The sequence below is a fragment of the Tenrec ecaudatus genome, chromosome 1 (assembly GCF_050624435.1).
Source record: "Tenrec ecaudatus isolate mTenEca1 chromosome 1, mTenEca1.hap1, whole genome shotgun sequence".
NCBI classification, from domain to species: Eukaryota; Metazoa; Chordata; class Mammalia; order Afrosoricida; family Tenrecidae; genus Tenrec; species Tenrec ecaudatus.
This window is the reverse complement of record NC_134530.1, coordinates 18,534,692-18,556,808: the sequence shown is the minus strand read 5'-3', so window position 1 is coordinate 18,556,808 and position 22,117 is coordinate 18,534,692. Positions and strand designations below refer to the sequence as shown.

At 39.8% G+C, this 22,117-nt stretch overlaps 1 protein-coding gene and 1 pseudogene across 1 annotated transcript; both read right to left on the bottom strand.

The window, feature by feature from the left end:
* Positions 1-9,004: 9,004 nt before the first annotated feature.
* LOC142448041 (olfactory receptor 7A5-like) lies at positions 9,005-9,856 on the bottom strand (annotated as a pseudogene).
* Positions 9,857-20,404: 10,548 nt separating this feature from the next.
* On the bottom strand, positions 20,405-21,325 carry LOC142447969 (olfactory receptor 7A5-like). The gene has a single exon (XM_075549429.1). It carries the CDS (start codon positions 21,323-21,325, stop codon positions 20,405-20,407), a length of 921 nt encoding a protein of 306 aa, XP_075405544.1.
* Between the last annotated feature and the right edge of the window lie 792 nt (positions 21,326-22,117).

The following is a 22,117-nucleotide window of genomic DNA, read 5'->3' as shown; positions in this document are numbered from 1 at the left end:
CTGTAAGGAAGTGTCCAATTGTCTATAGATGGGATTTGGGTCTCCACTCCATGCCCCTGATTATTCTTATTGATATAACTTTTGTTCTAGGTCTTTGGTGCCTGATACCTTTTACCATTAGCACTTCATAGTCACAGAGACTTGTGGAATTTGTCCATGTGGACTTTGTTGCTTCTCAGCTAGATGTCTGCTTGTTTTCCTTCAAGCCTTTAAGATTAAGACCCCGGGCACTATATTTTTGATAGTGGGCACCATCAGCTTGGTCATCACATTTGCTTTTGCACCCATTTTATTTTCAGCGATCATGCAGGGAAGGTGAGCATCACAGAAGGTCAGATTATCAGAACAAAGCATTCTTGCATTGAGGGTGTACTTGTGTCCAGGCCCAGTGTCCATCTGCTACCTTAATATATTTATTTCCCTATCATTATATATAAATATATTTACATATGCACATGCATGTATTTAGACCTCTATAAATATCCTTTGCCTCCCAGTTCTTTTCTCTATTTTCTTTTACTTTCCTCTTGTCCCACAATCATGTTCAGCCTTTATCTGGTTTCAGTTGTTCCTCGCCATTAAATTTTTGTTGATGAAGCACCACTAGGGATCCTACACTCTGCTCTCCATAGATTTTAGTTCACTTGTTGTTCCCTTGTCCTTGTGTTGGTTGACACCCCCCTTCCTTATTCCTACCTCCCTTTCTCCTGTATCCACCTAGAACCATCAGCACCCAGAACCACTCAGAACCACCTGAATGGGGGTGGGAAGGTTAGTTATAGTTAGTATATTCATGTTTCATGTCAATGCTCACTAAAAGGATCCCTCTAGAGAGGAGGATTTTCATAAAACAATGTATAAGATGACCCATTCTGGGAACATAGTCATCTGCTCTCCTCACTGACTCATCATTACACAAAGGGTTCGTCAAAAAGGTGGCTATGGTGATAGTTATGAAGGTTATTTGGACACTGCCACTGATGAGTGCCAAATCTGTCAGCGACAGAGACCAACACTTAAGCTGAAATGTGAGACCACTCTTCTAGGTTGGTTACATGGAACCATCTCCCTTATGGAAAGGACACCATTTTGTTCTTACTGGAATAACCATTTATGAGCCCTCACTCATTATGTAGGGAGTTCCAAGATAGGCTTTTAACTGCAAGGTTAGTCCATTGAAGCCACAAGTGGCTCTGAAAGATGAAACTTTTGTAAAATATAACCCACAGAAGCAAATATCACCTCTCCAGTAGGGCCATTATGAGTCAGATATGATTTAATGACAATGAGTTTGGTTTTGTTCTTGATATTGATTTGCCTTCTCCAAACAGAATGCTTCTGCCAGAGCTGTCATTCATAGACTTACAGAAGGCCTTACTCACAGACCATTGCCTCAAATCAAAATATTCACTTTCCAGGAAGTGAAGTAATATCATGAGTGCATTCTCCTGGAATACACTGATCTTACCAGGTTCCCCCACATCCTGAAGTAGTTGACTTTATGCAACAGTGGCTGGCCTGCTGAAAACTCAATCACAATGCCAGCTAGGTGGCAATACCTTGCAGGATTGGAACAGTGTTCTCCAGGAGGCTGTATATGTTATAAGCAATGTTCAATATGTGGTTCCAATGCTCCAATAGCCAAGACTCACAGGTCTAGGAACCAAGGGGTGGAAACTGGAGTGGCACCACCCACTGCTACTTCCAGTGACCCACCTGTAGCTCTACTGGCCATTCTTGATCTGTAAAAATGTAAGAACTCTGCTGGTATGGATATATCAGAGACAATGGCACCATCATCAAGTATGTGGCTATATCTTTCTGGTGACTTTTGGTTCCTTGACCAAAATTGTTTTATTCCAAGGTCATTAGAAGGCTGTGACTGTCCTTCCTGTGCATGTTTGATTTGGTCATTACTGATTTGATGAGATATTTGTCTGAGAGGAAAGGCATCAAAAGAAACAGGTTAAGGAATAAGAAGTGGTCCAAAATCAGCAGCAAGGAGGGTGTAGGGGGCATAGTAAGGCTTGAGCAAGGGTAATGTAACCGAGAAGAGATGCTGAAACACAAATGAAGGCTAAGCATGATAGTGGGAAAAGAGAAAAGTAAAAGAAAATAGAGCTAAGAACCAGGGGGTAAAGGGCATTTGTAGAGGTCTAGATAAAGGCATGTACATATATAAATATATTTATTCAAGACAATGAGGAAACAAATCTATGTGCACATATTTATAGGTTTAGTACTAAGGTAAAAGGTGGACATTGCACCTGCACTCAAGTACTCCCTTAATGCAAGAACACTTTGTTCTATAAAACTGTCATTCCCTGATGCTCACCTTCCCTACACGATTGCTGAAGACAAATGGGTGCATAAGCAAATGTGGTGAAGAAAGCGGAAGGTGCCTGGTTATCAAAAAATATAGCTTCTGTGGTCTTAGAGGCTTAAAGATAAACAGGCGGCCATCTTGCTGAAGCAACCAAGCCTGCACGGAAGAAGCACACTAGCCTATCTGATCACAAGGTGTCTAAAGGATCAGGTTGCGGGCATCAAAGAAGGAAAAATTATAACATTGTGTGCTCTCCTTCCCAATATGATTGTGAGGACTATTGATGGCATAAGCAAGTGTGATGAAGAAAGCTGATGGTGCCCAGCTATCAAACAATATAGCATCTGTAGTCTTAAGGTGTGAAAATAAACAAGTTTCCATCTAGCTGAGAAGCAACTAAGCCCACACTGAAGAAGCACACCAGCTTGTGTAATAACAAAGTGTCCAAGAGATAAGGTTTCAGGCATCAAAGAAGAAAAATGATATCATTGTGTGCTTGCCTTCCCTATACAATCTCTGAGGACAAATGGTGGCATAAGCAAGAGTGGTGAAGAAAGCTGATATTGCCCGACTATCAAAAGATATAGGGTCTGGCATTTTAAAGGCTTGAGAGTAAACAAGTGGTCATCTAGCACAGAAGCATCAGAGCCCACATGGAAGAAGCACACCATCCTGTGTGATCACGAGATGTTCAAGGGATCAGGTATCAAACATCAAGGAACAAAAATCACATCATTGTGAATGAGGGGGAGTGCAAAGTGGGGGCCCAAAGGCCATTTGTGAGCAACTGGACATCCCCTTACAGAAGGGTCTCAGGGAGGAGATGAGCCTCTCAAGGGACAGTGTAGCAACGATGAAATATACCACTTTCCTCTAGTTCTTAAATGCTTCCTCTCCCCAACAGTCATGATCCCAATTCTACTCTACAAATTCAGCTGGACCAGAGGATGTTCACTTGTACAAGTGGGAACTGGAAATACAGGGGATACAGGACAGATGAACCCTTCAGTTCCAGTGGTGAGAGGGGTGATACCTAGAGGGTGGAGTGAAGGTAGGGTTGAAAGGGAGAACCCATTACAAGGATCTACATATAACATATATATTGCTATAGTGCTGGACAGTTTGCCATCTGGAATTTCAAATACTAGCAATGTCACTCATGGTGAGTAGATAGGATTCAGAGGGGTTTCATAGTAAGACACACTAGGAAAAAGAATGAAATGATCTTTATTTCTACCTGAAAAACATAAGCCTTAAATGTAGTACTGAAAGATTCTAAGAATAAAATATTGAACAATACAGGAAGCAGCAAAAGAAGACAGAAAAACAAACAGGGTCCCATTACCAAATGAATTAGTCAATGTTCAGCCATTTCAGGGATAGCACGTGATCCAGAACAGCTGGGATTGAGAGAAGAAGTTGAATTTGCTCCAAAGAAAGGCATTGGTGAAAACTAAGACTCCAAGAATTGATGGAATATTAATTAAAATGCCTCAACAAACCAGTGCAGCCCTGCAGACTCTCACTCATCTAAAACAAATTGGAAGACAGGTACAAGACCAACTGACTTGCAGATACTGGTACCAAGTCAGAAGGAAAGTGAACCCAACACAATCTGAAAGTGATCAAATATTGTCATTCATGTCAGAAACAAGTAAAATTTTGCAGAAGATAATTAACCTGATAATGCAGAGGATGACAGGTGACCACAAGCCAACAAGACGCCAGAACAGTCAGAGGAGAGTAGTTCAAATCCTCGAAATGCACAAACAAATACATATCTGAGTAACAGAGTCTGCACAGATAATTACTTTATTATGAATGTTCAGCAGAAACTGTGGAGAGTAGTGAGGTGCACCGTTTTGCAAAAGAGAGGTTGGAGAAGACGAAGGACATGCAAATGTGAAGGTAGGAGTCAGTAATAAAGAACCGGATAATGAAAAGATTCCCTTTGAACGTGACCAGACATGGAAACGAACAGCCAAAGTGTTCCTTTGCACGTGGCACGTACATAATGAAGTGTCAACATGAAATTATTAAGAATGAAGGGGTGGAGTTTAGCCTGCCAATCAGCCTGCAGCTTCATGACCACCTTTGGAGGCATGACAAAAATAATAGCTCATTGGTGGTGGGACACTCTCACTGCTTTGTACTCCTGATGACAAGCCGCATGGAACTACTCTGATGGAGCTGGAGGAACCATCTGGAGGCCCACACGAGCACTGAGATGCTTCCACTGTCACAGGATGCACAAGACTTTCCATCCAGGGGCTTTTGATCTTCCTACATTGAACATCATTGCATGACTGCATTAGTCTAAAGACAAGTGTATGGACTAGGATCGACATGTGGGGTAATATCACACTTATGATCTTGATAGGGACTGGGCTAAAATTGTTGAAAATATATCATGGGTCCCATGATCTAAAGGCAAGGCAGCTAATTGGACACCTTGTTGAGGCAAAGTGATGCAGCCCACATTGGGTTACCCAGACCCAACAAGATGAAGGAAAGATATTTGAGCCTGTGAACTGATGCACATTGAGGCTGACTTTATGGATGGCCTGTTCAGATTTGACTTTGATTTTGGGTGCTGAGGTCACAAGGTTACAACTTGAAGGCATTAAACATTAAACATTAATTAAACATTAAAGATTAGGATTGTCTCCTCAGAGCACTGGGTTGATATAACACGGCAGTAATTGTTGGATTGGGGGAGGGGACATGAGCTCACCTTGAGTGCACAGAATAATTATGACCAGTTGAGATGCAAAAGCAGCAAAAGGAGTTTATTTGCTAGCTCGAGCGAGGGCTTTCCTCCCTCCACTGCCCAGCGCAGCGGGGACCCAGCGTTCAAAAGGGGATCAGTCCTGAGTTCTTTGTTCCCTGGGCTTTTATGGGGCCAGGGACGGGGGTCAGTCCAGTGTTGCTGTTCTTTAAACTTATTGGAGAAAACTTCTGGCATCAGCGTTGTCCAGTGGTGGTTTGTGAGTAGTTCCATGCATATTCTCTTGACTGGTCAATTTGATGTGGTGGTCGCTGCTCCCTACTGGTCATCTGGAACAGGTGAAGCCTTCTCTGACAGAATTACCTCAGTGTCCAGGAATCTGAAATTAGAGCGTAAGCCTGTCCTAGACTTTGGTTTTATATAGCCTGTCATGGTGCTGGTGCTGGCAATTGCAAACCAGGACCCCACATAATGATATTAGATTCCCAAAATGGAGAGATAAAGGCATGAAGTGAATGGCTTACAACTTTCATAGTTGAGGGAGTATGTTCATAGGATTATGATGTAGGTGGTCACATAAGAATAGAATATTTTTGTTTAGTTCACTTGTAGAATGTTATGTTTAAGTGAGGGTGACACATGTTTTAATTGCATGCCTTTTAGTTTTATCCTATTAGATACAGAGATAATTGTATTATTGTTTGAAAATTACATATGGCCAAAGATTTGTGTGAAAGTGTCCTGGTGACAAGGGGTGGTCTGTGGTAGTTACATAATCTGGTGTCAACTTGAGACTATTAAGAGTTAGGGGTGGAGTTTAGCATATCAATCAAGTCACAGCTGTATGACGTCATTTAGAGTCATGAGGAAGATAAATAACTCATTGAAGATGGGACACTCTCTCACTTCACATTCCTTATGATAGCCACATGGAGCTTTTCTGTGGAGTCAGAGCCCTGGAACTGGAGGAATGACCCACAACAGCACTGAGATACTTCCACTGCCACTGGATCCACAAGATTTAATATCCATGGACCTGTTATTTTCCTGAATTGAGGATCATTGCATGGTTGTGTGAGGCTTAAGAGGAATTTATGAACTGGGGTCAACATATAGGACTTATGGACTTGATCTGGACTGGGCTGGAATGTTTTCTTAATGTACAATTGCTCTTGTATATAAAGTTCTTTCTTACGCACAGATTGGTTTCTTATGAATTTCTTTTGTTAACATCGACTAGCACAGTCTGCAAGGCCCATGAGGATAAATTCTGTCCGTTGTGGGGGGGTTTTCCTTCTTGTTTCTATGTGGCTGATTAAAGTGCTGAATTCTGAGGGTAACTGTGGTGGTAAATCTTTACATTTGCAGACTGCCTCATCTTTCTCCTAGAAGGTTTGAATTGCTTAACTTGGGACTAATTTCGTAGCACTTAACACACTGCACCACCAGGGATTCTTAATATCACAAAATGTTTGTAAAAATATTTCTAGACATTTACTAGGTGTGTGATATAAGCTTTAATACACTATCTGATATAGCCTATAATTAAGCGTCATCTCAGTAATGAAATGTGAGGAGAAACTAGACTAGGACACAGATGATGACTACTTCCTTTAACTTGAAACAACCTAAAGTTCTCAGAGATTTGTTATGAATACAATCTGCAAAATTCATTATAGGACATGAAGCCTCATCACTGGGAAACCATGCCTTCTCATGGGCATTTGAATTCTTATTCCTGATTTTCAGAAGTATAATATTCTACCATTACATATTGGTTGATGATTGGATTTGAAAATGTGTGCATGAGTCTTTTATAGAATGTGTAGGGATTATACTTCCACTTGGATTTTTCTGAAACAGCTCTTGTTTTAAATTTCAAACCCAATGGACAACTCTCTTTTCTACCATTGTTCTACTTGGATATTTGTTTTTGTTTTTTTAATTAAAGCAAATGAGAAGGAAAAACAATGTTTCATATCTAATTCAGGAAATGCTCCTTTCTCAGAGCAGCTTGGATTAAATACAGGTATGCACATATGGAGGGGTACATCAACAACAATCTTTAGAAGGAAAACTAGGTATTCGGAAGTAAATTTTTTGTTCATTCAAATAGTTTGGGGATGTGTTTGTAATCTTACTAAAGCTTTTAAAATGACTAATTTTTCTTTAATATAGAGGTGTGTGATATTATATTGAATTATTTTCTAAATAGAGAAAATTATACATTACACCTAACTATTTGACTTCTAATAGATAAACATTGTAGATTTAAAACCATTATTGTTCATCATATATGCTATGTACAATAATATATATGCTTCCAATAACTTTTGATTGGACAGTTTGAATTCTAATGAATAAAAAGTCTTTCTTTCAGAAAAATAACTTTTCCTCACTGCTAAGTTTTTGTTTTATGCTGTACTATTTCTTGAAGTAAGCATATTTTTAATTTTATTGTGACAAGGTCTTTTATGTGGCATTTAAGAGATGCTTCCTAAGCCCTGAGCTCAACTCATTCAATTAGCACTTTCTCTATTAAAAGCCGTAGCAATCAATCAGCTTCCCTATACTTCTCATCATCACACAATTGTTGAAAATGATCAAAGACATGAACATCCAGCACTTCATTCCTCAACAAAAGTTAATCTGTTGGTGGTAATACTTTACAAAATAACATTGTCAATTCACTTGAGTTAACAGCACCCTTGTTACTAATAATAGTAGCAAATTAAAAGAGGCAGAGTGAATAACACTTGGAAAATTAATCAGACTTTGCAACAAATTTGGAAAATTCATACATGATTTTGTTTCTCTACAACCACGTTCAGACCAAAGGTGTTAGGTTTCCATCTCTAGAGAAGCAAAAATCGTGATACTCATGAATATAATCAACAGAACGATTTATATGAAGGAAATAACTCACACAGCTGTAGAAGTGGATAGGTCTAGTCTGGTTCCTAACACAGTGTCCGTTGTTAAGCAGTTGACTTCTACTGACCACTGTAGCTTTGTGGGTTCAGCAGTAACAACCTGACTTCAAATATGGATGAAAACAATGACATTAGATCAGGTTTCTCACTGGACATGAGAGCAAATACAAGGCTCACAGGTCAGAGAAGAGGTTGCCTATAGCTCTCAGTATTGGCAGGCAATATGGCAGGCCATTTGGTTCAAATCCAAAGAATAAGAACTCAACAAGACAGATGCAACAACAAGGCCCATCAAGAAGCATCCACATTTTCTCACAGCATCCACTTGTATGAGAATTGGGCTACACAGTCAAAGAAATGTCCTTGCAACTGGGTCAGGTCTGTGACTTGAGCAAAGAAGTTGCCATCCACACTCATCCTTGCACACCTAATTGACTGTTAATTGCAACCCTCATGCTGGCATTGATGACACTGTGTTACAGAACATCATAAATGAGGACCAAGTGATACCTGCCAACTCACTGAGAATACTGAGCATTCAATAGACACAAACCAACTCTCAAGAACATGCTTATAAAGGTCCAAATCAAAATACTTAACAAGACTTCACTTTAAAGAAAATAATCAAAAGGTCAAATATCTAATGCCAGAATTTATCAATAGAAATAGACTATCTATCCAAATAGGAATTTGAAAATTTAAGTCTCAACAGCTTCAAGTTTGAGAACAATAATAAGTCTTTTCCTATGGGATAATTGTAGACAGGTATATTCTATGATTAGCAATTGAGGATGATTCATGTTTCAATCTGCAGTCACCCTAAAAGAATTTTCTGTTGAGGACAAGATGTTGATACAAATAAACACCTATGGAAGAAATATACAGGAAGCACTTGTATATTATGTATAAAGAGAAAGCAGAATAAATTGGGACTATAAAGCAGATGTACACACTGAGGAAAGGAGGACTCAGATCTTCACAATTCTCAACTCTCTATCTCATGAGTAGCTCTCTAATCTAGAGATTGTTCTGCTGTGTAGAGAATAAGATTAAACTGCAAAGTTGCCCTAGGGTCTGCTTTATGTCATTGGTTCTACGAGTGTAGATAATGCAGTTCAGCGTGGGTGTAGCTACAGTGTACATCACTGAGGTGATTGCACTGGAACTGGAACTTTTAGTAGGAGCAGAACTGAGATAAACCCCAAAAGTGGTACCATAAACAAGAAAACCACGGAGAGGTGAGACCCACAAGTGGAAGAGGCTTTATATTTGCCCCAGCTGAGGCAATTTTCAAAATGGAGGACACAATCTTTGTGTAAGAGAAAAGGATCCCACTGAGGGGAATAACACCCAGAAGCCCAGTTGTTAAATAAATTACTAAAGTATTGAGGGATGTGTCAGAGCAAGCAAGTTGCATTACCTGGTTAAGTTCACAGAAAAAATGGGAGATTTCCAACCCTCTACAAAAGGACAAGCGCAAAATCATTACCCATGCAATAATGCACGCAGTACAATAACCAGCAGGCCAGAAGCAGGAGGCCACATAACCTTGGGTTCATGATGACCATGTAGTGCAGTAGGTGACAGATGGCCACAAACCGGTCATTAGCCATCACTGTCAAGAGGAAATGATCCAATCCTGTAAAAACCAGGATAAAATACATCTGGGTGATGCAGTGTTCATAAGAAATAACTCTGTTCTGCATCTGGATGTTCAACAACATCTTTGGGACAGTAGTGGAGGTGAAACAGATGTCAGTCAGCAAAGGAGAGGTTGGAGAGGAAGAAGTACATGGGTGTGTGGAGGTGGGAGTCTGTGGAGATGGCCAGGATGATGAGCAGGTTCCCAGTGAAGGTGAACAGGTACATTGACAGGAAGAGTGCGAAGAGGAGGGGCTGCAGCTCTGCCTCTTCTGAGAGCCCCAAAAGGATAAATTTTAGAAAATATATGTGGTTTCTTGGTTCCATGTAGCTGAAGAAACTACTGGAAAAGAAAAGAGCAGTGTAACTTAGTTGTAAGAATTTAACACTGGTCTAACAGATTTGCTGTATATTCTATTTTAGCATGTAAATTAATTCCAATATAATGTTAAGTTGAGAATGTCACAAATCCTGAATGGTCAATCTTTGGTAACACATCTGACTAGCCTTCCTTTCTTCCAATATCGTATTTTTTTACAAGGCAAAAAAAATACTACAACTTCCATGAAACTTTGATTTCTTCATTCATCAAATGTGTTCGACTAATTATTGTTTGCCAAGTTTTCTCTTCTTTTTTAATCTTCTTTTTGGGGCTTGTACAGTTCTAATCACAATGCACACATCCATCTATGGTGTCAAGTATATTTGTACAAAAGTTGCCATCATCATTATCTTTTTAAAAAAGCATTTTATACCAGTCTCATACAACTGTTATCACAATCCATACATACATCCATTGTGTGTCAAGCACATTTGGCCATGTGTTGCCTTCATCATGCTCAAAACATTTGCTTTCTACTTGAGCCCTTGGTGTCAGCGCCAAATATTCTGCAAGTCACTGAAAACTGCAATGAAATTTTTAAACCATTGCCTTTATTTGATGAGCAGTAACTGCAGTATTGAAAACCTTATGGGAAGTCAGCTGAGTTGGACCTACTGACATCTCCTCATCCAGAAGAAAAAAGAAAGATGTACATTGAAAGACACATGAAAAGAATGAGGTAAACAGACTGATGGAGTCTGCCAACCTCAGTCTCCTTAACTGTGGATCTGAAGAACTAGATGGTGCTGCTCTACAAATATCATCTGCCCTGAACAAGTTCAGGTTAGTTCTTACATAGAATGGGTTGCAGGTGGGGGGAGTTTGCAGAACAAAACTCAAAATCATACAATACACCAGTATACTGGCGAAGAGAGACTGGTGGAAACCCAAGGACTACAGAGCCCTTACCCTTCCAGTCTAGAACAGAATGCACATTCAGCTATAATAATTAAATATTTAAGGTCAACAGAGCAGCAATTCCTCAAGAACAAAGTTCAGAAAAATAAGCAAGAAGAAATGGACACGGGAAATATGAGGAAGAAGTGGGATTGTAAGAGATGAGTTGAATCAGAATGTTTATGAATTACTGGATGCATAACTATGATCTGTTGTGTAAAACTTCATCTAATTCATAAAAAATTATATATTTCTGCCCTCAAATGTTCTTCTAGGATATATATATATATATATATATATATATATATATATATATATATATATATATATATATATATATATATATTGGAAGTGGAGAGTGAATTCCTTACTCTTATTCTTACATCAACTTAATGCCAACTCACAGTGACCCTGTGAGACAAGCTAGAACTGCCCCTGTGGGTTTCCCAGACTATAACTCTACAGGAGTACTAGACCCAGCCTTTCTCCTGAAGATAGGATGGTGGATTTCACCTGCTTACCTTGCACTTAGCAGTCCAAAGGGTAAACATTGTGCATCCAGGGGGTCAGCAGACCATTAACAATAAGTAAATGATTTATAATTATTGCCTCTATGACATAAAGTAAAGTAGAGCAATGGCAACCAAAGTTGAACACCCTCGATGACATGGATGGATACAGTGGCTGCAAAAACACGCCCTCGAACATAACAATGGTGTCCTTGGTGCAGGATTGAGTGGATTTCCTATAATCATATTCATGTACCTAGGAGTCACAACAACAACAAAAAGCTATACCAAGGAATGGAAATGCTTCGTTATAGAACAAAACCCACTGCCATGAATCAATGCTGACTCATAGCGACCCTCCTGCTGTTTTCTGAAACTGAAACTGTTTAAGGGAATAGGAAACCCTGTCTTACTCCCACAGAGCTGCTGGCGGTTTTCCAGCTGTTGATCCTGCAGATGTCAGGCCAACGCATGAGCACTACTGCACCAAGGCTCCGTTACGTTCTACAGTCATCGTTAGTAAAGAGGCTTTCAATAGAAAGTCAGAAGGCACTTTTAATGCTATGCAAATGAAAAATGTGAAAATATTTTAGACAAAGATAGAAGTAGTGCAAAGTCCTTGGTACAAGAATATTGCTCACATGTTGTGGCAATCACAAGGAGGACGGTATGAATGAGTGAAATGGGAAGCTGGATTGAGTTTACAGTTAGGAGTAGAGAAAAATCAAGGGTCTGATGATCATGATGCCAAGGAAGACACCCATCACGTGCTCCCCTTATTCACGATGATATGATTTCCCCACCACCTTTGGTGCTTGATACCTGGTTCCATTGACCCTGCATGATCACACATGTTGATGTGTGCTTTTTTGCTTCTGGGCTAGATGTTTACTTTCAAGCCTTTAAGACCCCAGACACTATATCTCTCGATAAATAGGCACCATCAGCCTTCTTCACCACACTTACTTATGCACACATTTGTCTTCAGCGTTTATAAGGGGAAAGTTATCACACAATGATGGTTTTTGTTCTTTGATGTCTGCTACCTGATCCCTTCAACACCTCCTGATCACACAGTCTTGTGTGCTTCTCTGTGGGCTTTGTTGCTTCTGAGCTAGATGGCTGCTTGTTTTCCTTCAAGCCTTTAAGATGCCAGACACTATATCTTTTGATAGCTGGACACCATCAGCTTTCTTCACCATGTTTGCTTATGCACATGCTTGTCATCAGCGATCAGGTGGGGAAGGTGGTATCATGGAATGACCGTCTAGCTGAGCAAAGTGTTCTTGTATTAAGGAAATGCATGCAAGGAAGCCCACTGTCCACTGCTACCCTACAAATAAATCTATAAATATATGTACATAGGTCTATTTCCTGTGTAAGCATACTTATATTTATATATGTACATGTTTGTATTTAGGCCTCTATGTATGCCCAAATCCTCCTTCTCCTATCCTCTATCTCCTTGTGCTTTCCTCCTGTCCCACTACCATGTTCAGCCTTCTTTCTGTTGTCAGTAATTCCTCTCAGTTACATTGCCTTAGGTCACTCCCTACCAGTCCTCCTTTCCCCTCCCTCCCACTGGTTTGCAACCACTTATTGTTCTCTTGTCCCTGCATTGGCCAACATCTCCTCCTTCCCCCACCTCCCACGCTCTCATGTCCCTCTGGAACCATTAGTCCCGTTATTTTCTTCTCACATTGTTTATCCAGCCTATCTTCCCTAGATGGACCTGCATAGATAATAATATGTGCATAAAATTGTGGATGGCTTCGACAGCACCAAAGTGGCCATCAGAACATGCCAATCACGCCTGCAACACCGACAAGCTAACAAACAAAAAAGACACTTACACAAAATTTAAAAGAGAAAAAAATAAAACAAATCAAAGAAAGAAAGAAACGCCTATTAATAGTTCAAGGTCTGTTTGTTGACCTTTAGGAGTGTTTTCCTGACTAGTCTGCTAGGGTGCCACATTCTGGCCCCAAAGTCCATCCTTTATATTCCCTCATGACCTCCTAGCTCTGCTTCCTGTGCCGCTCAATAGCACACCTCCAGTGTTTTGCCTGTGTGGTAGGGTCAGCTCAGTCACACATTCCACATTGTGTCTCTGGTGCTGTCCCGTGTAAGGCCATGGGTCAGTGCAGGATGTCACATCTCACGGTGGGGCCGGCCATATGGTCCTATCTGTACACTGGGCTATCGCCTTCTAAGCTTGGTGGGCCCAGGTGTGCTCCACTCCCTTCTTCCTCCTTTGTTTGCTAGAGCTTCCTTCTGGGTATGGTAGGTCGGTTGCTGTCCCACGCCAGATGATGAATTTTCATTTTCTATGGCACTCCCTTCGATGGTTGGGGTCGGGCTGATTCTGGTTTACGGCCCGGCCTATGGTCCAGTCTTTTTGTCGATTTCTCCACGCATTAGGTTGTGCACCTGTTTTGTGTGTCATAGTGGGGTCTGTATGCACATTCCAGTTCTGTGGTGACACAACCAATACTCTAACCCTGGGTGGGATAATGCTCTGTTCTCCCCGTGCCATCAACTCAGTTTCTTCTCATCCCGATTCTCCCTCCACCTGCCTACCTTCTTCTTCTTTATGTTGGACACTCATGTACCTCCCTGGGTGTGGTCTGCCCTCCCCTCAACTATCTATTCTTCCACCTGTTTATTGCGAGATAGGTATCTATTCTTCTATTCCTGCCATGCTTATTGTACTTACCTCAGGGACTCATGTTATATCTCTCCTTTTGAGTTTGGCTTACTTCACTTAACATGATTCCTTTCAGCTCTTCCCACAAAACGACATGTGTCATGTGATCGTCCGTGCTTTTCAGTGCTGCATAGTACTCCATTGTGTGTATGTTCCAGAGTTTACTAATCCATTCATCTATCGATAAAAATTTAGGCTGTTTCCAAGTCTTTATGATTGTGAATTGTGCCGCAATAAACATTGGAGCACAGATAACTGGTCGTGTTTTACTTGTTACCTCCACTGGGAATATGCCCAGTAGAGGGATTACTGGGTCTTAAGGTAGTTCAATTTCCATTTTTTTTTAAATATCTCCAGATTTCTTCCCACAGTGGCTGTAAAAATCTACACGACCACCAGCATTGGAAGAGGGTACCCACTTCATCACAGACCCTCCAACGCTTGTTGCTCTCTGATTTGCTGATTTAGGCTAGCCTCAGGGGGGTTAGGTGGTATCTCATGGTTGTTTACATTTGCAATTCTCTTATCGCTAATGACCAGAAACACTTTCTCAAAGCTTATTGCCATTTTGGGTCTCCTCCCTAGTGAAAGTTCTTTCAGTTCTATTGTCCACTTCCTTAGTGGGTTAACTGTTTTCCTCTGTTTGCAGGTCATGAAGGTGTTGTAGATTTTAGTAATGAGTCCTTTGTCCAATGTGTCATTACTAAAAATCCTATCCCAGTCTGTGGGTTTTCGTGTCACCATCTTGGTGAAGTCTTTGGAAGTGCACAGGTGCTTTATTCTTATTAAATCCCATTTGATGATTTCCAGTTCATCTGTGTGTATACCCTTCCCCATTGCAGTGAGCCTATGGGTTCCCTGGGCCAGTACTCTGAGGTTAGTCCCGATTCCCTCCTTGATGGTTCTGATGGTTTCAGGTTTAACTTCCAGGTCTGTGATCCACCTTGAGGTTATTCTTGTGCATGGGGTAAGGTAAACGTCTTGTTTCATTTTTCTGCATGTGCATATCCATTGTCTCCAGCACCACTTGTTAAAAAGGGCATCCAATTCCCACTTGATGATTTTGGGACCCTGGACAAAGAGCACTTGTCTATATGCTCATGGTTTTATTCTTGGGCTTTCTATTCTTTTCCAATGGTCTGAGCGTCCATCGTGCCGGTACCATGCTGTTTTGACCACTCTAGCTGTGTAATACGCATTTAAATCGGATGATGTGAGTCCTCCAACTATGTCCTTCTTCTAGGGGAGTTCTCTAATTCTGGATTTCTTCTCTCTCCATATGAAAGTTGTAATCAGTTTTTCAAACTCTTTGAAGAAGGTTGATGGTATTTGAAATGGTATGGCATTGAATTTGTAAAGTGCTCTAGGTAAGATTGTCGTCTTGACTATGTTAAGCCTTCCAATCCAAGAGCAAGGGATGTTCTCCCATTTGTGGAGGTCTCTTTGGGTTTCCTGTAGTAGGGTCTTACAGTTTTCCTTGTATAGGTCTTTCGTTTTATTGTTAAATATATTCCTGGGTATTTCAGTTTGTTCTTAGCTACTGTGAAACGTACTTCCTTCTTAATCCCCTCTTCCACGGTCCTGTCCAATGTGTATAGAAAACCTACCCACTTCTGTTTATGATCTTGTATCCTGCCACTCTTCCGTATTCCTCTATTGCTGTAAGTACTCCTGCTATGGAGCTTTTTGGGTTTTCAATGTACAAGATCATATCGTCTGCAAAGAGGGATCATTTCACCTCCTCCTCTCCCATTTGGATCCCTTTGCTGTCCTTCCGCTGTCTTATGTTGTTAGCCAGAACCTCCAGAATGATATTGAATAGAAGTGGGAACAAGGGACATCTTTTGTCTTGTACCCTTTTTCAGTGGGATTGTTCTTGTCTTTTCTCCATTGACTATGATGTTGGCCATTGGCCTTTCATAGATAGCTTGTATCAACTTGAGGAACTTACCTTTCAATCCTATCTTCATGAGTGTCTTAATTATGGATGATTACGGAAGGGTGTTGGCTGTGGTCAAATATTTTTTCTGCATCTATGGATATTATCATTTGTTTTATCCTTTCTCTTCTCAATGTGGTGTATAATATTGATGGATTTTCAGATGTTAAACTGTCCCTGCATCCCTGGGATGAACCTTACTTGGTCACGGTGGATGCTATGTTTTAAATACTATTGTACTCTATTGGCCAATATTTTGTTAAGGATCTTTTCATCTATGTTTATTAGAGATATTTCTCTCTAATTCTCAATTCATGTGGGACCTTTGCCCTATTCGGTTTGAGTCATACCACTGACGCCCGTGGACTTGGTTCATAGGTACTAGAGGAGAAAATGAGAGCAGATTGACTGGTCTAAAGTTCATTTCTTAGCACAAGAGGGCTGGGGTGCTAAAAATTTGAGACCGGGCCCATGGTCTAAAGGCAAGACAGCCAAGGGGGCACCTTTTTGAAGTGAAGTGAGGCAGCTCACATTGAGTTAACCAACCCAACAAGATGAAGCAAAGATGTTTGAGCCTGTGAACTGGTGCATATTGTTGCTGACTTTATGGATGGCTTGTTCAGATTTGGCTTTGATTATGGATGCTGAGGTCACATGGTTACAACTTGAAGGCAGAGTCTTCACATCAAAGATTAGCATTGTCTCCTCAGAGCACTGGATTGGTAGAAGACAGCAGTACAGAAATTGGATACCCAAAATGGGGGGTAAAGGCATGAAGTGGTTGACTTACAACTTTTATAGGTGAGAGAGCATGTTCATAGGATTATGATGTCGGTAGTTACATAAGTATAGAATATTTTTGCTTGGTTCACCTGTAGAATGTTATGTTTAAATGAGGGTGACACATGTTTTAATTGTATGCATTTTAGTTTTATCATATTAGATACAGATAAGTTTGTATTAATGTTTGAAATTTATATATTGCCAAAGAGTTGTGTGAGTGTCCAGGTGAAAAGGGGTGGTCTGTGATTGTTCCATAATGTGGTGTCAACTTGAGACTATTAAGAGTTAGAGGTGGTGTTTAGCATATCAATTAGGTCACAGCTTGATGACCTCATTTAGAGGCATAATGAAGAAAAATAGCTTGCTGTCTGTTGGTCTCTCTCTCTCTCTCTCTCTCTCTCTCTCTCTCTCTCTCTCTCTATCTATCTATCTCTCTCAGCTTCGCATTCCTTATGACAAGCCAAATGGAGCTACTCTGATTTAGCCAGAGTCCTGGAGTTGGGGAAGCCATATGGAGACCCACACCAGCACTGAGATGCTTCCACTGCCACTGGATCCACAAGACTTTTCATCCATGTGTCTGTGATCTCCCTGCATTGAGGATCATTGCATGGTTGCATAAAACTAAAGAGGAATTTATGAACTAAGGTCAACATATAGGGTAATATTGGACTTATGGACTTGATCGGGACTGCGCTGGGATGTTTTCTTGATGTACCATTGCTCTTTGATATAAAGTTCTCTCTGGCACACAGATGTGTGTCTTATGAATTTGTTTCTCTAGTTAACATGGACTAACACATTCCGTGAGCCACATGAGGATAAATTCTGACATTTGTGGGGGGTTTTCCTTCTTGTTTCTCTGTGGTTGATTAAAGTTCTAGAAAAGGGAGACCAAGTTCACGGTCAGAAGGTGAGTTCTGAGGGTTGCTTAGATGGTAAATCTTTACATGAGCCGACTGCCTCATCTCTCTCCTGGAAGGTTTGAACTGCTTACCTTAGGACTAATTTCCTAACACTTAACACACTGCACCACCAGGGATTCTTAATATCACAATATGTTTGTATAAACATTTCTAGACATTTACTAGGTGTGTGATATAAGGTTTAATGCAATATCTGATATACCCTAGAATTAAGCGTCAATTCTGTAATGAAATGTTAGCAGAAAATACTACAGGACACAGATGATGACTACTTCCTTTAACTTGAAAGAACATGAACTTCTCAGAGAGTTGTTATGAATATAATCTGAAAAATATTCATTACAGGACATGAAACCCATCACAGGGAAACAGAACCTTCTCATGGACATTTTAATTCTTATTCCCGATTTTCAGAAATAAAATGTTCTACCATTACATATTGGTTGATGATTGAATTTGAAAATGTGTGCATTGGGTCTTTTATTGAATGTGTAGGGATTATACTTCCACTTGTATTTTTCTGAAACAGCTCTTGTTTTAAATTTCAAACCCAATAGACAACTCTCTTTTCTACCATCGTTCTACTTGGATATTTGGTTGATGTTTTTTTTTATTAAAGCAAATGAGAGGGAAAAACAACGTTTCATGTCTCATTCAAGAAATGCTTCTTTCTCAGAGCAGCTAGGATTAAATACAGGTATGAACATATGGAGGGGTACATCAATAACAATCTTTAGAAGGAAAACTAGGTATTTGGAAGGAAATTTTTTGTTCATTCAAATAGATTGAGGATGTGTTTGTACTCTTACTAAAGCTTCTTAAATTACCAGTTTACTTAATTTAGAGGTGTGTGATATCATATCAAATTTTTTTCTAAATGGAGAAAATTATACATTACACCTAACTATTTGACTTCGAATACACAAACATTTTAGATTTAAAAACCATTATTGTTCATCACATATGCTATGTACAATAACATATGCTTCAAATAACTTTTGATTGGACAGTTTGATTTCTAATCCATAAAAACTCTTTCTTTCAGAAAAATAATGTCCCGACTGCTGATTTTTTTGTTTAATATTGTGCGATTTCGTGAAGAAGGCATATTTTTAATCTTTTTTTGTGACTAGGTCTTTTATGTGGCATTTGAGAAATGATACCTAAGTCTTGAGCTCAACTCTTTCAATTACAAATTTTTCTATTATAAGTCATAGCAACCAATCATCTTCCCTATACTTCTTATCATGACACAATTGTTGAAAATGATCAAACACATGAACATCCATCACTTCATTCGTCCCCAGAAGTTAATTTGTTGATGGTAATACTTTACGTAATAATATTGTCAATTCACTTGAGTTAACAGCACCCTTGTTACTAATAATAGTAGCAAATTAAAGAAAGCACAGTGAGTAACACTTGGAGAATTAGTCAGACTAATATAACAACTTTGGAAAATGCATCCATATAATTTGTTTCTATGCAACTAAGTTCAAACCATAGGTCCTAGACTTCCTTCTCTAGAGAAGCAAAAATCATGATACTCATAAATATAAGAAACTTTTATATCAGGGAAATAGTTCACACAGCTATAGAAGTGGAGAAGCCCACTCTGGTTCCAAACACGGTGTCCGATGTTAAGCAGTAGACTTCTCCTGACCAATGTAGCTTTGTGGATTCAGGAGTAACATCATGGCTTCAAATATGGATGAAGTCAATGAGATTAGATGAGGCTTCTCACTGGAGATGAGAGCAAATACAAGGCTCACAGGTCAGAGAATTGGTTGCCTATAGCTCTCAGTACTGGCAGGCAATATGAGAGGTCATTTGGTTCAAGTCCAAAGAATAAGAACTCAACAAGACAGATGCAATAGCAAGGCCCATCAAGAAGCATCCACATTTTCTAACAGCATCCACTTGTAAGAGAATTGGGCTACACACCCAAAGAAATGTCCTTGCAACTGGATCAAGGCTGTGACCTGAGTGAAGAGTTTACAATCCACATGCACCTTCACACAGCTAAATGTCTCTTAATAGCAACCCTCACGCTGGCATTGATGACATTATGTTACAGAACATCATGAAGATGACCAGGCCATACCTGCAAACTCACTGAGAACACTGAGCATTCAATTGACACAAACTAACTCTCAAAAACATGCTTCTAAAATTCCAAATCAAAATACTTAACAAGACTTCACGAAAATAATCAAAAGATCAAATATCTAATACTAGAATCCATCATTAGAAACAGGCTATCCAAATAGGAATTTGAAAATGTTTGTCTCAACATCTCTGGTTTGAGAACAATAATAAGGCTGTTCCTATGGGATAATTGTAGACAGGCATATTCTATGCTTAGCACCTGAGGAGGTTTCATGTTTCAATCTGCAGTTGACCAAAAAGAATTTTCTGTTGAGGACAGAATATTGACACAAATAAACATCTATGGAAGAAATATACAGGAAACACTTGTGTATTATGTATAAAAAGAAAGCAGATTTAATTTGGATTATAAATAAGATGTGCGCCCTGAGGAAAGAATGATTTAGATATTCACAATTCTCACCGCTCTGCCTCATGAACAGCTTTCTAATCTGGAGATTGTTCTGTTGAGTAGAAAAAAATTTTCAACTGCAAAGCTTCCATAGGGCCTGCTTTATGTCCTTGTTTCTAAGAGTGTAGATAAAGGGGTTCAGCATGGGTGTGGCTACAGTGTACATCACTGAGGCGATTGCACTGGAACTGGAATTTTTAGTAGGAGCAGAACTGAGATAAACCCCAAAAGCGGTACCATAAAACAAGAAAACCACGGAGAGGTGAGACCCACAAGTAGAAAAGGCTTTATATTTTCCCCCAGCTGAGGCAATTTTCAAAATGGACGACACAATCTTTATGTAAGAGAAAAGGATCCCACTGAGTGGAATAACTCCCAGAAGCCCAGTTGTTAAATAAAGTACTAAGGTATTGAGGAATGTGTCAGAGCACGCAAGTTGCATTACCTGGTTAAGTTCACAGAAAAAATGGGAGATTTCCAATTCTGTACAAAAGGACAAACGCCAAACCATTAACCCATGTAATAAAGCATGCAATACACTCAATAACCAGGAGGCCAGAAGCAGGACACCACAGAACCTTGGGTTCATGATGACCATGTAGTGCAGTGGGTGACAGATAGCCACAAACCGGTCATAAGCCATCACTGTCAACAGGAGATGATCCAATCCTGTAAAAACCATGAAAAAATACATCTGGGTGATGCAGTCTTCATATGTAATGACTTTGTTCTGCATCTGGATGTTCATCAGCATCTTTGGGATGGTGGTGGAGGTTAAACAGATGTCAGCAAAGGAGAGGTTGGAGAGGAAAATGTACATGTGGGTGTGGAGGTGGCTGTCCTTGATGATGGCCAAGATGATGAGCAGGTTCCCAGTGAAAGTGACCAAGTACATAGACAGGAACAGTCCAAAGAGGAGGGGCTGAAGCTCTGCCTCTTCTGAGAGCCCCAAAAGAATGAAATGATCAAAATGTGTGTGATTTCTTGGTTCCATGTAGCTGAAGAAACTACTGGAAAAGAAAAGAGCAATGCAACTTAGTTGTAAGAATTTAACTCCAGTCTAACAGATATGCTGAATATTCTATTTTACCAGGTAAATTAATTCCAATACAATATTAAGTTGAGAATGTCACAAGTCCTGAATGCTCAATCTTTTGATAACAAACCTGACTGACCTTCCTTTATTAGAATCATATCTATTTATAAAAGCAACGTAAATTCTACAACTTCCATGAAACTTTGTTTTCCTCATTCATCACATGTGTTCGACTAATTATTGTTTGCCAAGTATTCTCTTTTTTTTTAATCCTCCTTTGGTGGCTTTTTCAGCTCTAATCAGAACGCATACATCCATCTATTGTGTCAAGTACATTTGTACATATGTTGCCATCATCATTATCTTTTAAAAAAATCATTTTATACGGGGCTCATACAACTCTTATCACAATCCATACATCCATCCATCGTGTGTCAAGCACATTTGGCCATTTGTTGCCTTCATCATACTCAAAACATTTGCTTTCTACTTGAGCCCTTGGTGTCAGCGCCAAATATTCTGGCAGTCACTGAAAGCTGCAATGAAATTTTAAACCATTGCGCTTACTTGATGAGTAGTAACTGCAGTATTGAAAACCTTATGAGAAGTCAGCTGAGTTAGACCTACTGACATCTCCTCATCCAGAAGAAAGAAGAAAGATGTAAATTGAAAGACACATGAAAAGAATGAGGTAAACAGAATGATGGAGCCTGCCAACCTCAGTCTCCATAGCTGTGGATCTGAAGAACT